Genomic DNA, 15,207 nt, shown 5'->3' with positions numbered 1-15,207 from the left:
GGTCCCTTGAATCCAGCAACTCTGTCCAAGTGACCCCCACAGTCCAGTGACTCTTCAGTCCAAGTTTGGTGGAGGTAAGTCCTTGCCTCCCCACGCCAGACTGCATTGCTGGGAACCGGGTCTTTTGCAGCTACTCCGGCCTCTGTGCACTTCCGGCAGAAATACTTTGTGCACAGCCAAGCCTGGGTCCACGGCACTCTAACCTGCATTGCACGACCTCCTGAGTTGTCCTCCGGCGGCGTGGGACTCCTTTGTGCAACTTCGGGTGAGCACTGTTTTACTCCTCTTCGTAGTGCCTGTTCCGGCACTTCTGCAGATGCTGCCTGCTTCTGAGAGGGCTCCTTGTCTTGCTAGGCGCCCCCTCTGTCCCCTGACGCAATTGACGACATCCTGGTCCCTCCTGGGCCACAGCAGCATCCAAAAACCCTAACTGCACGACTTGTAGCTAGCAAGGCTTGTTTGCGGTCTTTCTTCAGGAAAACACTTCTGCACGACTCTTCATGACGTGGGACATCCATCCTCCAAAGGGGACGTTTCTAGCCCTTGTCGTTCCTGCAGAATCATCAGCTTCTACTACCTAGTAGCAGCTTCTTTGCACCCACAGCTGGCATTTCCTGGGCATCTGCCCACTCTAGACTTGGTCGTGACTTTTGGACTTGGTCCCCTTGTTCCACAGGTACCCTCTTCTGGAAATCCATCGTTGTTGCATTGCTGGTTTTGGTCTTTCCTGCAGAATTCCCCTATCACGACTTCTGTGCTCTTTAGGGAACTTTAGTGCACTTTGCACTCACTTTTCAGGGTCTCGGGGTGGGCTATTTTTCTAACCCTCACTGTTTTCTTACAGTCCCAGCGACCCTCTACAAGGTCACATAGGTTTGGGGTCCATTCGTGGTTCGCATTCCACTTTTGGAGTATATGGTTTGTGTTGCCCCTATCCCTATGTGTCCCCATTGCATCCTATTGTAACTATATACATTGTTTGCACTGTTTTCTAATACTATACTGCATATTTTTGGTATTGTGTACATATATCTTGTGTATATTTGCTATCCTCATACTGAGGGTACTCACTGAGATACTTTGGCATATTGTCCTAAAAATAAAGTACCTTTATTCTTAGTATATCTGTGTATTGTGTTTTCTTATGATATTGTGCAAGTGACACTAGTGGTACTGTAGGAGCTTCACTCGTCTTCTAGTTCAGCCTAAGCTGCTCTGCTAAGCTACCATTTATCTATCAGCCTAAGCTGCTAGACACCCTATACACTAATAAGGGATACCTGGGCCTGGTGCAAGGTGTAAGTACCTCATGGTACTCAATACAAGCCAGTCCAGCCTCTTGCTCAAACAGGACTACATGTCAACATTAGATCTCAAGGATGCTTATTTCCACATACCCATACATCCTTCCCACATGAAATACTTAAGGTTTGTAATCCAAGGCGTGCATTATCAATTAGTGTTACCATTCGGCATAACAGCCCCAAGGGTGTTCACAAAATGCCTTGCAATAGTAGCCGCTCACATCAGGAGACCGCACATGCATGTATTCCCTTACTTAGACGATTGGTTAATAAAAACCAGCACTCAGCAAGTGTCTTCTAGACACAATACGTCATAGAATCCCTTCACAAACTAGGGTTCTCTATAAACTACCAAAAATCACATCTACAACCGTGTCAAATACAACAATACTTAGGAGCAACAATCAACACACAAAAGGGGATTACCACTCCAAGTCCACAAAGGGTACAAGCCTTCCAAAATGTAATACTAAAGATGTACCCAAACCAGCACTATCGAGTAAGGTTTGTAATGAAACTCCTAGGCATGATGTCTTCATGCATAGCCATTGTCCCAAACGCAAGACTACACATGCGGCCCTTACAACAGTGCCTAGCAACACAATGGACACAAGCACAGGGTCAACTTCAAGATCTAGTGTTGATGGACCGCCAAACACACTTCTCGCTTCAATGGTGGAATCCTATAAATTTAAACCAAGGGCGGCCATTCCAAGACCCAGTGCTTCAATACGTGATCACAACAGATGCTTCCATGATTGGGTGGGGAAGCACACCTCAACCAGCACAGTATACAGGGACAATGGGAGGTTCAACAAAGGCAAATGAATATAAATCATTTAGTGCTGTTAGCAGTGTTTCTAGCATTGAAAGCATTTCAACCGCTAATAGTTCACAAATACATTCTTGTCAAAACAGACAACATGACAACAATGTATTACTTAAACAAGGAGGGACACACTCTACAACTGTCTCTTAGCACAAAAGATATGGCATTGGGCGATTCACATTCGCCTAATAGCACAGTACATCCCAGGGATTCAAACCCAGTTGGCCGACAATCTCAGTTGAGATCACCAACGAACACACGAATGGGAAATTCATCCCCAGATACTACAAACTTACTTTCGACGCTGGGGACCACCACAAATAGACCTATTCGCAACAAAAGAGAACGCAAAATGCCAAAACTTTGCGTCCAGGTATCCACACCCTCAGTCCAAGGGCAATGCGGTATGGATGAGTTGGTCAGGGATATTAGCTTACGTTTTTCCCCTTCTCCCACTCCTTCCTTATCTAATAAACAAATTGAGTCAAAACAAACTCAAACTAATACTAATAGCAACAACCTGGGCCCGTCAGCCACGGTATACAACACTACTTGACCTGTCGGTAGTACCTCATATCAAACTACCAAACAGACCAGATCTGTTAACTCAACACAATCAACAGATCAGACACCCGAATCCAGCATCGCTCAATCTAGCAATGTGGCTCCTGAAGTCTTAGAATTTGGACATTTAGACCTTACACAAGAATGTATGGAGGTCATTAAACAAGCTAGAAAACCTACTACAAGACATTGTTACGCAAACAAATGGAAAAGATTTGTTTATTACTGCCATAATAATCAAATTCAAACACTACATGCTTCCACCAAAGACATTGTAGGTTACTTATTACACTTACAAAAATCTAAACTAGCTTTTTCTTTTATTAAAATACATCTCACAGCAATATCTGCCTACCTGCAGATTACACATTCAACATCACTATTTAGAATCCCAGTCATCAAAGCATTTATGGAGGGTTTAAAAAGAATCATACCCCCGAGAACACAACCAGTTCCCTCGTGGAACCTCAATATTGTATTAACACAACTCCTAGGTCCACCATTTGAACCCATGCACTCTTGTGAGATACAATACTTAACCTGGAAAGTAGCTTTCCTAATAGCTATCACATCTCTTAGAAGGGTAAGTGAAATACAAGCATTTACTGTCCAAGAACCTTTTATACAACTACATAAACATAAAGTGGTACAAATCCTAAAATTTTACTAAAAGTTATATCACCGTTCCACCTAAACCAAACAGTGGAACTTCCAGTCTTCTTTCCACAACCAGACTCGGTAGCCGAAAGAGCCTTACATACGTTAGACATCAAAAGAGCACTAATGTATTACATTGATAGAACAAAACAATTTCGCAAGACAAAACAATTGTTTGTAGCCTTCCAAAAACCTCATGCAGGAAATCCAATATCCAAACAAGGCATTGCTAGATGGATAGTGAAAAAGGCCACTCCTCCGAAACCATCGGAGTCGACAAAAGGCTCAGTTTCCTCCTCGAGCAAACCTCGCTTTTCGGAGTCAAAATTTTGAAAATCACTTTGGGAGCAGAGACTATCCACAGCACCATCCTTTTAGATACCGAAAAAGCAGCTTCGGGGAAAAAAGAGCAGGTTATACCAAGGAGCATGGACTTTCTGAGACATGCAAAGAAAGCCATAAGACTTCTGAGGAGGACCCCAAGTACAGCCAATACTTGAAGTTATGGACGAAAGGCAAGCCAGGATTCATATCCACAAAGAAACTGGCAGAATATTAACAGCACCTCCTTTAAAACCTAAGAGGAAATTAGCCTTTCAGGAGGAACTGGACACTACACAGCCTTGAGCTAAAGTGCCAAAGGAGAGACCACCACCACCACCTCCTCATTGTTCTCGTCCTCATTCTCCTCCTCACTCTCCACACCTGCATCTCTCTCCTCCTGCCAGTCCTACACCAATGCAGTCACCATCACATTTGTTTGACTAAAGATAATCTAGACCCATGGGAACTCTATGATCCAGATCCCAATAACGACCCTGACTGCTATCCCTTTAAGCCTTCACCACCCGAGGATAGTACAGGGTACAATCAAGTACTAGCTAGGGCTGCAGCATACCATAGTGTCGCCATACACACTGAACTGTTGGACGATCTTTTGTTTAATACACTCCTCCACGCACACAGCATACCAGTCGCTCCCGGGCATGCTGAAACATGCTGATCAAATATTTAGCGAGTCTGACAAAGCAAGAATAATAGCTCCCAGGGTAGGAAAAAATACAAGCCACCTCCCTCTGTTTCTGTCTATATAACTCAGCAATGGTAAGCGCTGCCAGGAAGAGGGCAAACTCAGTCGTGAGGTGATGCACCCCCACCAGACAGAGTAGAAAATTTGATGCTGCAGAGAAGAGAGTAGCATCCCAGGCAGCCAACCAATGAAGAATAGCCAACTCACAGGCGTTGTTGGCTAGATACGAAGGGGCCCATTGGGATGAGATGAAAGCTATAATTCCGCATCTCGAGGGCAGTACCCCAGAGGTAGGGGAAAATATCAAACACCTAAACAAGCCTCACAACACACTAAACATTGACTTGTTTCATTCCCTTCTACTCCACACCTTCCCTGTGGGAGGAAGACTACAAAAGTTCCACACCATTTAGCAAAACATTACCACAGACAATTGGGTATTATCAACTATATGCAATGGTTATTGCCTAGAATTGATACAAATTCCACCAAACATTTCACCAAAACCACACAAACTATCCACAGAACACATCAGTCTGTTACAGGAAGAAGTCAAATCTCTATTACTCAAACAAGCAATAGAGCCAGTGCCACAAAATCAAGTAAGGATAGGAGTTTACTCACTATGCTTCCTGATTCCCAAAAAGGATGGCACCCTAAGGCCAATATTAGATCCCAGGACCCTCAAACTTTACATCCTGTCAGAACACTTTCACATGGTAACTCTCCAGGATGTTATCCCACTACTCCAAAAACACGATTTCATGGCAACATTGGATCTCAAGGATGCATATTTTCATATACCCATCCCTCTGTGGGAAAACAATCTAACATGGAGTTGAATCCCATGCGCAATGGAGCCTAAGAGGAGTCACTCGATCCGGTGACTAGAAAACACTTCTTCGAAGAAAAACAACTTGTAAAACTCCGAGCCCAACACTAGATCTCAGAAGTTAATGCACAGCATGTGAATCCGCAGCGGAACATGCCACGAACAGTTCCTGAATATATGCTGTTCAAGGTTTATTTTCCAACCTATTGTGCATAAAACAATAGACCATCTATTTCCAAGCTAGCTTTCTCATAAGAACGATATCTGAAAGGAAAATGCGCGTTCGCAAGAAGGGCTAAAGATATTCTGAAGTCATGGAGGAGGGTCTTGCAGGCCTTATTTAGGCGGATGCAAGTGAATTAAAGCAACACATTAATTTTTGCATATAAATAAGCTTTATTTCTTTTATAAGCCATAAAAGCAACATACATTCAATAGAAAATATACATATTATCCTAAAAACATATTTACAGCACATAAAATCATAACTAAATAACGTACACTTCATGGGGATCACTAATGTTAAAATGCCCCTTGGGAATGACCGTTCTGTCGCAGGCCGGGTCCCATGACTACATACCGGCCACAATAATTATACTCTTACTATAGGGCTAAGGACTGCTGTTCACTAGAATAAATAGGGTCTAAGTCCTATTACAATCGGTCTTTCAGCCAGTGACCATAGTACAAGAATTATAGTCTACAAGATGAGAAATCTCCTTTGATCTTGCGATCCTAGCACATCGTAAATACCGGGCAACTGCAAACACTACCTATTCACTAGTGTCACTTGTTTGTATGTGAAGCATTTCCCTACAATTCTGGGTGCCAAGGATTCTGCATAGGGGATTGATCCACTTCCTCCTAAGCTTTAGGTATCTTGGGCAAAAGAGAACACAATGGGCCAAGGACTCTATTTCTGTCGGGCAGTGAGGGCAGGAACTATCCGTGCAGCTACTTTTTTCTTTTTTTTTTTTTCTTTTTTTCTTGTTGTAATGGTGACAGAGTTCAGCTGCAAAGTTCCTAATCTAAATTTTATAAACAGATTTTTAGCCTTGGCCGTATATATGCTGTCCAGGTAATGTTCTAACTTGGGTGAGGACTTATGATATAAAAATTCCTCTGTTCTACTGCTTGTTGACTGAGCTCGCCATATCTGGATTAGTACCGCTTCCCAATAAAGTCACTTTGTACGCAGTGCCATGCCTCTAGTTATACTCTGTCAGCACCTCCATATTGCCTCCATTTTGATCCCATGGCACAAATACTTAATGTGCTTAAGCCAGGGAATTGATACTATTTTATCAATGGATTGTAGCTCTAGCATGGCTTCTCTATAAGGACTCAAGTGCTCAGAGGACCAAAGTCTCACCGAGTATAAAATTGGTTTCAGAGCAATTACACAATGGATTTGATTAAGAACAAAGTCAAATCTGATTGGAATAGGGGCGTACTAGCGGGTAGGTGTAACGGAGAACGTAAACTTATTTTCAATCAGTTAGCCTCTGTGAATTATGGTAACCCCAAAGCTCTTCACCATAAATTGCACCTGTCACTGCTGAGGCCTTATACACCATAAGGGCTGGGGAAAGAGACCCTGCCATTGAGTTCTTAATTTCCCCTTCCAATTACCACTGACCGCTGCTGAAGGATGACAGAGCTTTTCTCCATTTGTGGAGTACATGATTGATAATCTTATGCCTAGGTAAACAGATAATCTAATTGCCTGATTTTGTTCGGTAGGGACTCTCCCAATAGCCATTTTCCCCCTAAAGGATTTGTGAGGGTTTCAAGCCATGAACTTAGATTTTCCAGGATTGATTTCTAGCCTCATTCTCACAAAACGCTGTAAATTAGGCTAGTTCGTTTTGTAGTCCCATCGGGGTTCTTGAGATAAGCAAAGTGTCATTGGTGAACATGAGAATCGGAACAGGCATTCCCACTAACTTGGGAGCGTCAAGGTTACACTGGGCAAGCTGATACACTGCGCCATTGGTGTAAAGGCTAAACCGGGTCTGACCCCTGTCGCAATAGGGGTTGGGGTAGTAAAGGTCCCCACCACCCCACCCGCCCCCCCCCCCCCCGAGTCCACCTAACTGTTGAAAGGTATCCTCATGCAGGTATCTAATTAGCCTTAGGAGGTTTCTGTCCAAACCATAAGAGTCTAAGACTCTCCAGAGAAGCTCCCATGGGACCAGGTCGAATGTCGCCCTCAATTCAATGAAGGTGACATAAAGGTGGTCTTGTTCTAAGGTTAAGTACTTCCAGTATAGTGATTTGAACCTAAGCACTTGATCAACTCTGATAACCCCTTTCTTGAATCTGGCCTGCCAATCCACAAGGATCTGATGGTCGACAATCCAAGAGTGCAGCCTGCACAGGACCTGTTTCAAAATACCTTTTGACTAATATTGCTTAGGCTTATCGGTCTAAAGTTCCCCGGTGAGTCTCTGTCCCACTTTTTGTAAATTGGGACTATTGTTGCTCCCTGCCATGTTGGGGGGAATGCCTTCTCCCTTCAAAATAGCATTGCTCAAAGTGTTTAAGTATGGTAGCCAGACCTCTGATAGTGACAGGTCACCCGGTATACCATCTGGGCTCTGGGCCTTTCCCTTATGTAGTGTTTAGAGGGCCTGGGTGGTTTCCTCCAAGGTAAAACTAGCCGGACCAGGGCTAAGGGGGCCAAATTTGTTGTCCAGAAGATTGGTGGCATCACACTTGCCCATAAATGTTGATAGGAGGGCCTTGTCACCAGACCTTTCGGTCTTGGTAAACCACCTTAGTGATTTACAAGTGGCTGTCCCTCTGTCTTGCCACCATTAAAAGAGATCTGTCAATCCATCAAACTGCAGTGCAGCTGGACAAAGTTAACCAATGGAGTGTGGAAGATGCCAGAGGGGAGAGGCTCTGACTAACCCTATGATAAATTGAAGTCTGGACCTTCGTATCATTTGCCTCCACTGCCCACCTTAGGTTCTTCTTATTGTTGGTTACCTTGGTGTTACTGCCCATTACCCATGGGAACATGCCATTGTTTTTAAATAGGTGCTGCAAAAACTGCACAAAGGGCTTGATTGCTGTTGGCTCTTGTGGTCATGGAGATGTCAATAAAAGACAGCCAGAGCAGTTGGTCTAGAAAAATATAATCAAGATGACTTTTTTTTTTTTTTTAACAGTAGTACAGCCAGAGCATCTGATCTTGTATTCCTCCCTGTTCACCTGCCATAGCCCCATACTAGTAATTAAATTCTCCAATTGGGCTGCCACCCCCTTGACTTTTCGTGTCTCTACTTGAACTGGTCCTGATCTGCCCAGAGGTTCTGCAGGATGATGCGTCAACAATGGGTGATCTTCGTTAGGTCTCATTTGGGTATTACAATACCCAGCCACAATTACCCGTGTTCCCCAGGCAGCTTGGTCAGCATGTCCGCAATATGGTCCACCATGTGGATTTGGATGCTCAGAGGGGCAGGTCTAATATAGATGTTTACAATGGCTATGTGGTTGAGAACCCCCCCCCCCCAAACCCCCTTGGCTCTCGATCTTAAGTGCAACAGCCAATATCCCTGCAAATGCAGGGAATTACCTTTGCCATTGGAAATAAATCATTCTTTAACCAAATTACTAAGCCTCCCCAGGTACATCCTGACGAGGAGGGGAATGCTAGCCTGTGGAAAGTCGGGTACCCCGATCTATGCACTGCTTGTGTTGCCCATGTTTCCTGCATCAAAATTGTGGTGCCGATCTATAAAGTTGCACCATTCTTGGTCGCTCAACTTTGTTCTTAGACCCGCCACATTCCATGAAAGGAACTTCGTTGAATCACCATCACATATTTCCAGCCCCACCCCCTTGTTTCGATTAATATTATGTAGCCTCTTTCATGGCCTGTGATTCATCAGGGAACTCTTGAGTTTGTCCCCCCCCAAACCCCTCACTCCTCTTCCTTCCTTGCTGTTCACTATAGGCCAGCCAGGTTTAGGATTGATCAACTTGCCACTACTGGCAATATAGTTACCCACCATGACATGTCTCCAAGTTAGTGCAGTGAGGTGTTGAGGGGGTGGGCTTCTACAGTTAATCCGATCTTAGTCTGTAGACATTGGGGAGATATTTAATTTGACCCTTGTCTGTGGTGCCATTTGGGGTCTAAATCTTTGCTCAAGAGATAATAGGCAGTCTACTAGATCTTCATTTGCTAACTTCAGCCCGGAGTCTGTGCTTTTGATCCTCATAGCTTGCCTTATGTCCTCTTATCACCGATCTGCATTACCTAGTTTTCCTAATCCAGTGGTTTAATTTCAGCAAGTCTCTGGATTCTCTATTGCCCGGGGTTAGTTTTGGGATGTTCGTTGGGCACAAATCGTACTGCCTATCCTCCTTATCAAGCTTAAACGGTCTCCCTGAAGTTTCTTGTTTCCCAAGGGCCCTGCTCCTTGTACTACTGCCAAAGGTCTGTTTCACCCCCCCACCCCCCCAATAAAATTTGGACAAGATAATTTTGATGTGGCTGGTGTTGGTCACACCATAGGATGCTGTTCCCCAGAGTGTGCTGGTGTTATCTGTTTGTATGCCCCTTTCCAGAGGTTGGATGGTGCAGGTGTCTGCATGTGATCTAACAAGGGAAGTGATCTTTGTAAGTTTGCTACTACGGCCTTCAAGCAATCTAACTTCATTCAACATTTTACATAGGGTGCTCACATAATTTAACAAATTCTCCCCTTAAATGGGGTAACTGTGCCAAGATTGAAGCTGCTCCCTTTTTTTTTCTCCATTATTGGCCTCACTTGATTTAGCAATTTTGCAATAATCAGGTCAGGATCCTCCAGTGGAGCAAAACGATTAGAGCACTCAACGGTGAACTCAGTTGAAGATATTGGCCTTTCCTAAGTAGTTTGGGAGTGGGTTGGGGAAATTGCTGTAACTGGGCCCGCCTCTGTATGGCCCGCCCCAGTTGGTTTCCTTAATATCTTTAGGAGCCTGATATTTATCGATTTTTAAAAGAAAGAGCTCCGTATCTTTTGCTGGTGACTCAATTCCTTCCAGTCCCCTTAAACTCCTCCCCCACCAACACCTCCACCAATGTCTTTAGCCTTTGGAGCTTCCTTGATTAAATCGTCAATGGTTTTCCGCTTCCTTGATTAAATCGTCAATTTGAGCCATAGTGCAGTTCTCCTCAGAATGTCTGCGGAATTTTTGCGGCCTATCCAGTTTTGTCACAAGCTTTTCTCTTTACCATCCCTTCTGACTTTGTTTAAAACCCTGGGACTTCTGATGGTTTTGTTAGTCTGCTAAGGAAGAGAACCACACTGCCAGAGCCAGAGGCAGCCCTGGGGGATTACCTGGTTACCCAGAGGTTGTTACTAAAAGTCAACAGAGGAGGCTTTGAGCTCTATTTGTGCAATGATACTGCTCGAAATGGAAAAGAGGGCCAACAGATGTTCCTTCCCCCACCTCCCCCACCCCCCCCCCCTCCCTCAGTGACCGCGCCTCTTCATGTGATGTGGAGCATGGAATCCCCTTTAGGCAGTACAACCGTGTTAATGGTGTCATTTTTGCATATAATATGCATTTAGCATTCTAAGCCATAATTTCAATATTAAGCTACCGGATTTGTTTGTTACAGTAAATTCAAAACTTAAACTCTAACTGTTTTGTGTAGCTTTAGTGTAGTACTTAATTCTCCATATTTGCATGTCACTTTTAAAATATTCCTTACATGAAATCTATAATTTTAATACATACTGTTAATTTACATCATGACTTATTGACTATAAAGCAAATTAATTCTTGAAATTAACACCGTACCACATGCTTTTCAACTGAAAACCTATAGTAAATGCACATTCGTATGGCTTTTCAGTGCACCACTTTACAACAAAACTAGTAGTACTTTGGTTAACATAATGCATAAATGGTCATGTATAGATTATCACGGACATGAGGGACAGTGCTATTTGTTTTGGCTACATCACTGTTGAGGTACATGTCAAGTAATTAAAATAAAATGTCAGTGCACCATTGTGTGCTTTAGCAATGTCGCTGGATGTAGCTGAAAAACATTTTCACAAGTTAGACATGGTATTGGCATGTAAGTATGTGCTGCATTTCCCATATGCACATAGGATCGAATTACGCTAAATCACCCATGTAAATGTGAGGTAACAGGCATAACACTGATTTCATTACATCATACACCCACATGGTAAGTAACTGCATAGCTAGTGTGAGGCTTGATGTTGCCAATTCTTGTGTGAGTGTGTGTGAGAGAACATGAATACACCACATCAGTATGAATACCAGGATTGTTTTACACATTCCATAGTTTGACTAGGTTGCCATGGGGGATTGTTGATTGTCCATATATGTACTTCGAAGGTCTTGAAATCCACAAGAGAGCCTAAAATGGACAAAACCTTTTGATTATGAATGTGAATTTTGTTGTAAACATAAATGTGTATTTATGCAGATTGCATTACAAGTGCCTTCTGGGTAAGGGAGACTTGTTTCCCCTTTTTTATCACAGGACTCCTTTAGCTTTCCATGAATGCAATGCTTTGTGGGCATGCATGCTATGGGTGTCACTAGGTTTTTCTTTTGGAGCTTTCCATTGAGGTTTCACAGCACGGAGTACATGCAGGTGTAGTAGTTTTGACAGCTGACTTGTGATGCGGCTATCTAGTATCAATGCTGTGGCTGTCTCTAACAGGTCTGCCACTTCCTGGTGCAAAGATTAGGGATTTGTCACAAATAGTTCAGCAATGAAATGAGATGTCAGTTCACTACTGCCTCCTACAGTGTAAGAAAATGGTAGTGTTCTTGACCACGTTATAGAATTCAAGAGATTCCGATCTTAAAAACGAAAGTGCCGCCAGTGTGGTTCAATAAAGCACTTCATTTTTATCTGTTCTTCTAATCAGTTAATACTCTCTTGCTTGAGAATAGCCAAAGTCAATGACCTATTGAGATTCTGTATACGTATACCCATTCTTTTCATTAAGCCTTACTGTTGAGTGTGGTTTCCAGTTATGACTAACATAAACACGAAGATGCATGTCCTTTGGATATAATGTTTATCACTTAATGTTAAGTAAAATTGGCAGCACCTCTGCTGGTACCACATACTTTGTAATATATCACAAATACACTGCTTCCTATTTGTGTGCATTTAGGCTTGCTGAATCGAGAACGAACCCTCAGGTTCTGGATACAGGTGTGACGGCTCAGGATTTTCAGACGGAAGAATGCTTATCGCCTACAGATTGGGACAAAGCGGACCTGAATGCTACGGAGAGAGATGACCTCTTTGGGTTTTGACAGTTTCCAATATCTCCCAATATGTTGCTTAGTCTCCCTAGTGTAAAGGACCTAAAGTATTAAAAATAACTACGATGGTGGCCATTTTGTTAAATTACATGATTGAACAGCCTTTGTAAACTAGTAATTTTAGGACTAAAATACTGCACTACTTAAAAGCAGTCCCAAAATCAAACTCACTTGCACATTGCGCCCAGGAGTTAACCTGCCTTGTGCTCAAGATGTATGACGCTGATCCACCTCCAGGTGCTTGGTAGTGTGCTCTGTTATTGTTGAGGTATATTTTCTAGACTAAGTGTATTGCAGTGCAAAGGATGAGTGATTGGAAATATTTTGAAACCAGTTTGTTATTTTAAAGTTGTTTGAAGGATGTTTGCGTGTTTTCTTTTTGCAAGGGTGCTGTGGACAATTAAGCCAAAGTTTTATGGCTGGTAAGTAGTCATTTCATGGGTTTTCATTGTTTATTCAATGTTCACGTACAGTAGTCTTAGAAAAATGAGTCACTGGTTTATACAGCTGCAGGAGGTGCAATATCACATTATTCATTTTACATTCTGTGCCTATATTTGACTTCACTATTTGAAACAATGCATATTGTACATCGTGAATTTACTTTTGATTAAATGTTATACTTTATTTGTTTAAACACATGCTGACACTTCACATGCACCATTTTGATAGTCCGTGTTAATATAAATGGTGAATAGTTTTTTTTTATTTTTTTTTATTTATTTCCCTCACTTGTCATCTGACAGTTATCAACTTGAAACGGAGTAGGTTCAAATGGTGCACCTTTGGAGCATTCGCTTTTGAAATTTGAAAATGCTAAACCAATTTGAAAATGCTAAACCAAAAACAATGTCCAAACTATGACCTGCTTTCACAAAAGGGTTTGGGTAATGTACATTGAGGTAGCAAACGTAGACCCAGCAGTATATATATATTTTTTGTAACTTTTGTTACTCATGAATATGGTTGTAGGTGTGCACACTTCTGATTAAGTGATTTATTTCCATCAATATGCATGGATACCAAAGTATTTAGTCTCCTTAAAACAAGTACACCTTCTTTGGTTGCTTGGAGTAGTCGATGTGAACTGGAGTTACCTAGCCATTTAGAGTTACTGTAACTTTCAAGATGAGCAGAAAAGGCCGATGAACGAATCAACACAGGAAAAAAAAAGCAAAACCATTTTTTTTTTCTTTACCATTTAGGAAGAGTGTGATGACCCTAGGCTTGCGAGTCGTAATATTCGGTTTTGTTTAAGTTGCAGCAACGTAAACAATACTGGACTGAAAATGCTGTGTTTTTTTTTGTTGGTTTTTTTTTTTGTATTTTTTATTTCTCAAACATTAGCTCATGTGCTTAGGACTATTTAACTGAAGATTTGGCAACTTGCTGAAACTGTCCTACCTTTCTTTGTTCTGTATGTCTAACATTTTAATTTATTACAAGTGTGTTGGTGTTCTCTTGGTATATAGACCTTTATTTAATATTGTCTGCTTAATTTTCAAGTAGGTGGTTAACAGATGTTGCAGTTTAATCTTGGTTCCATATTTTGTAAAACTAGAACTCCTTTATGGAGCTGCACAGTACCCATTGACAATTTGTGAGGCAGGTGAAAATGCACTTTTATAAGCACCAATTAAAATGTGTATATACAATTATACTTCCTGTGTAAAGGTAGGAGAATAATGTACAGCCGTTTTCAAAAATGTTTTTCATTATATATACATACATTATATATTACTCTGTATATTGATTACTGGTTACAGTTTAACAGGTAAAGTGTATGTATAAAACAATTTATCTGACGTGCAATGTAATAGTTTGACAGGTCAAACACTTTGTTGGAAACTGTATAACCAAAGACCACAACAATGGAAAAGTCAATCACTTGGCCATAACTTAATGGGGCTATCATATGTTGATGAAAGCACTCAACCTGGGCATATTGCTTGATATTGTATTTGTATGTTTTCTTCTCCCAGATTTTTGGTAATAGTTTGAATGGTTTGTGGTTGCTCAGCCTGTGTGGGTACCAAAGAATATATTTCTAAGATTAAGAATATGTGGTGTGTAAATAATATTGAAACTCTATTCAATTCCCAATAAAATGATGGGTTTTGAAATATTTCTAACTTGTGAAGATATTTTACCTTTTTCAAGAACCTTAAGTTCATTTTCACCATCGACAATATTGCAGCAATTATTAAAACATTGTCATGATAAAAATGTGCTCAATTTTTAGGTTGTTTCATGGTCCAAGTTTTGTGGTCTCATCTGGTGCACAAATTTGGAAGCCATTTTTCTCTTTTATACATGGTCTGCTCTCACCCCCACACTTCATTTACTACTTTGCAACTGTGTTCCATTTTTCAAAGTATTTTGATCTGACATCTTGGAAAGCCAGAAGTTTAAAAAAGAAATACGTGGGTCATTTGCCCAGAAAAGATTGAGAGCCAACAAAAACTGTTCTCTTGCCTCATGAATAGAAAATTAACATCTAAATGACGTATGAATCAATTGCATAAAACAGGAATATGGGAATCTGCAACATTCCTTTTGGTACCATTTAGAACATAGCAGATTCTGAAGTTAATACTGTAATACATTTAGTTATATATGTAGCATCTCTACTGTAAATGAGTTAGTGAAATAGCATACTTCTGAA

General features: G+C 41.6%; 1 protein-coding gene across 1 annotated transcript in view; it reads left to right on the top strand.

Moving 5' to 3' along the window:
- Window positions 1-14,669, top strand: part of LDLRAP1 (low density lipoprotein receptor adaptor protein 1) — a 223,418-nt gene extending 208,749 nt beyond the window's left edge. The window contains exon 9 of the mRNA XM_069223923.1: window positions 12,389-14,669. Coding sequence (XP_069080024.1) covers window positions 12,389-12,533 — 145 coding nt within the window. The 3' untranslated portion in view covers window positions 12,534-14,669. The remainder of the gene's footprint in view (window positions 1-12,388) is intronic.
- Window positions 14,670-15,207: the final 538 nt, after the last annotated feature.

The sequence above is a fragment of the Pleurodeles waltl genome, chromosome 3_1 (genome assembly GCF_031143425.1).
Source record: "Pleurodeles waltl isolate 20211129_DDA chromosome 3_1, aPleWal1.hap1.20221129, whole genome shotgun sequence".
NCBI classification, from domain to species: Eukaryota; Metazoa; Chordata; class Amphibia; order Caudata; family Salamandridae; genus Pleurodeles; species Pleurodeles waltl.
The sequence above is the reverse complement of the archived record's forward strand: the minus strand, read 5'-3'. Positions and strand labels throughout refer to the sequence as shown.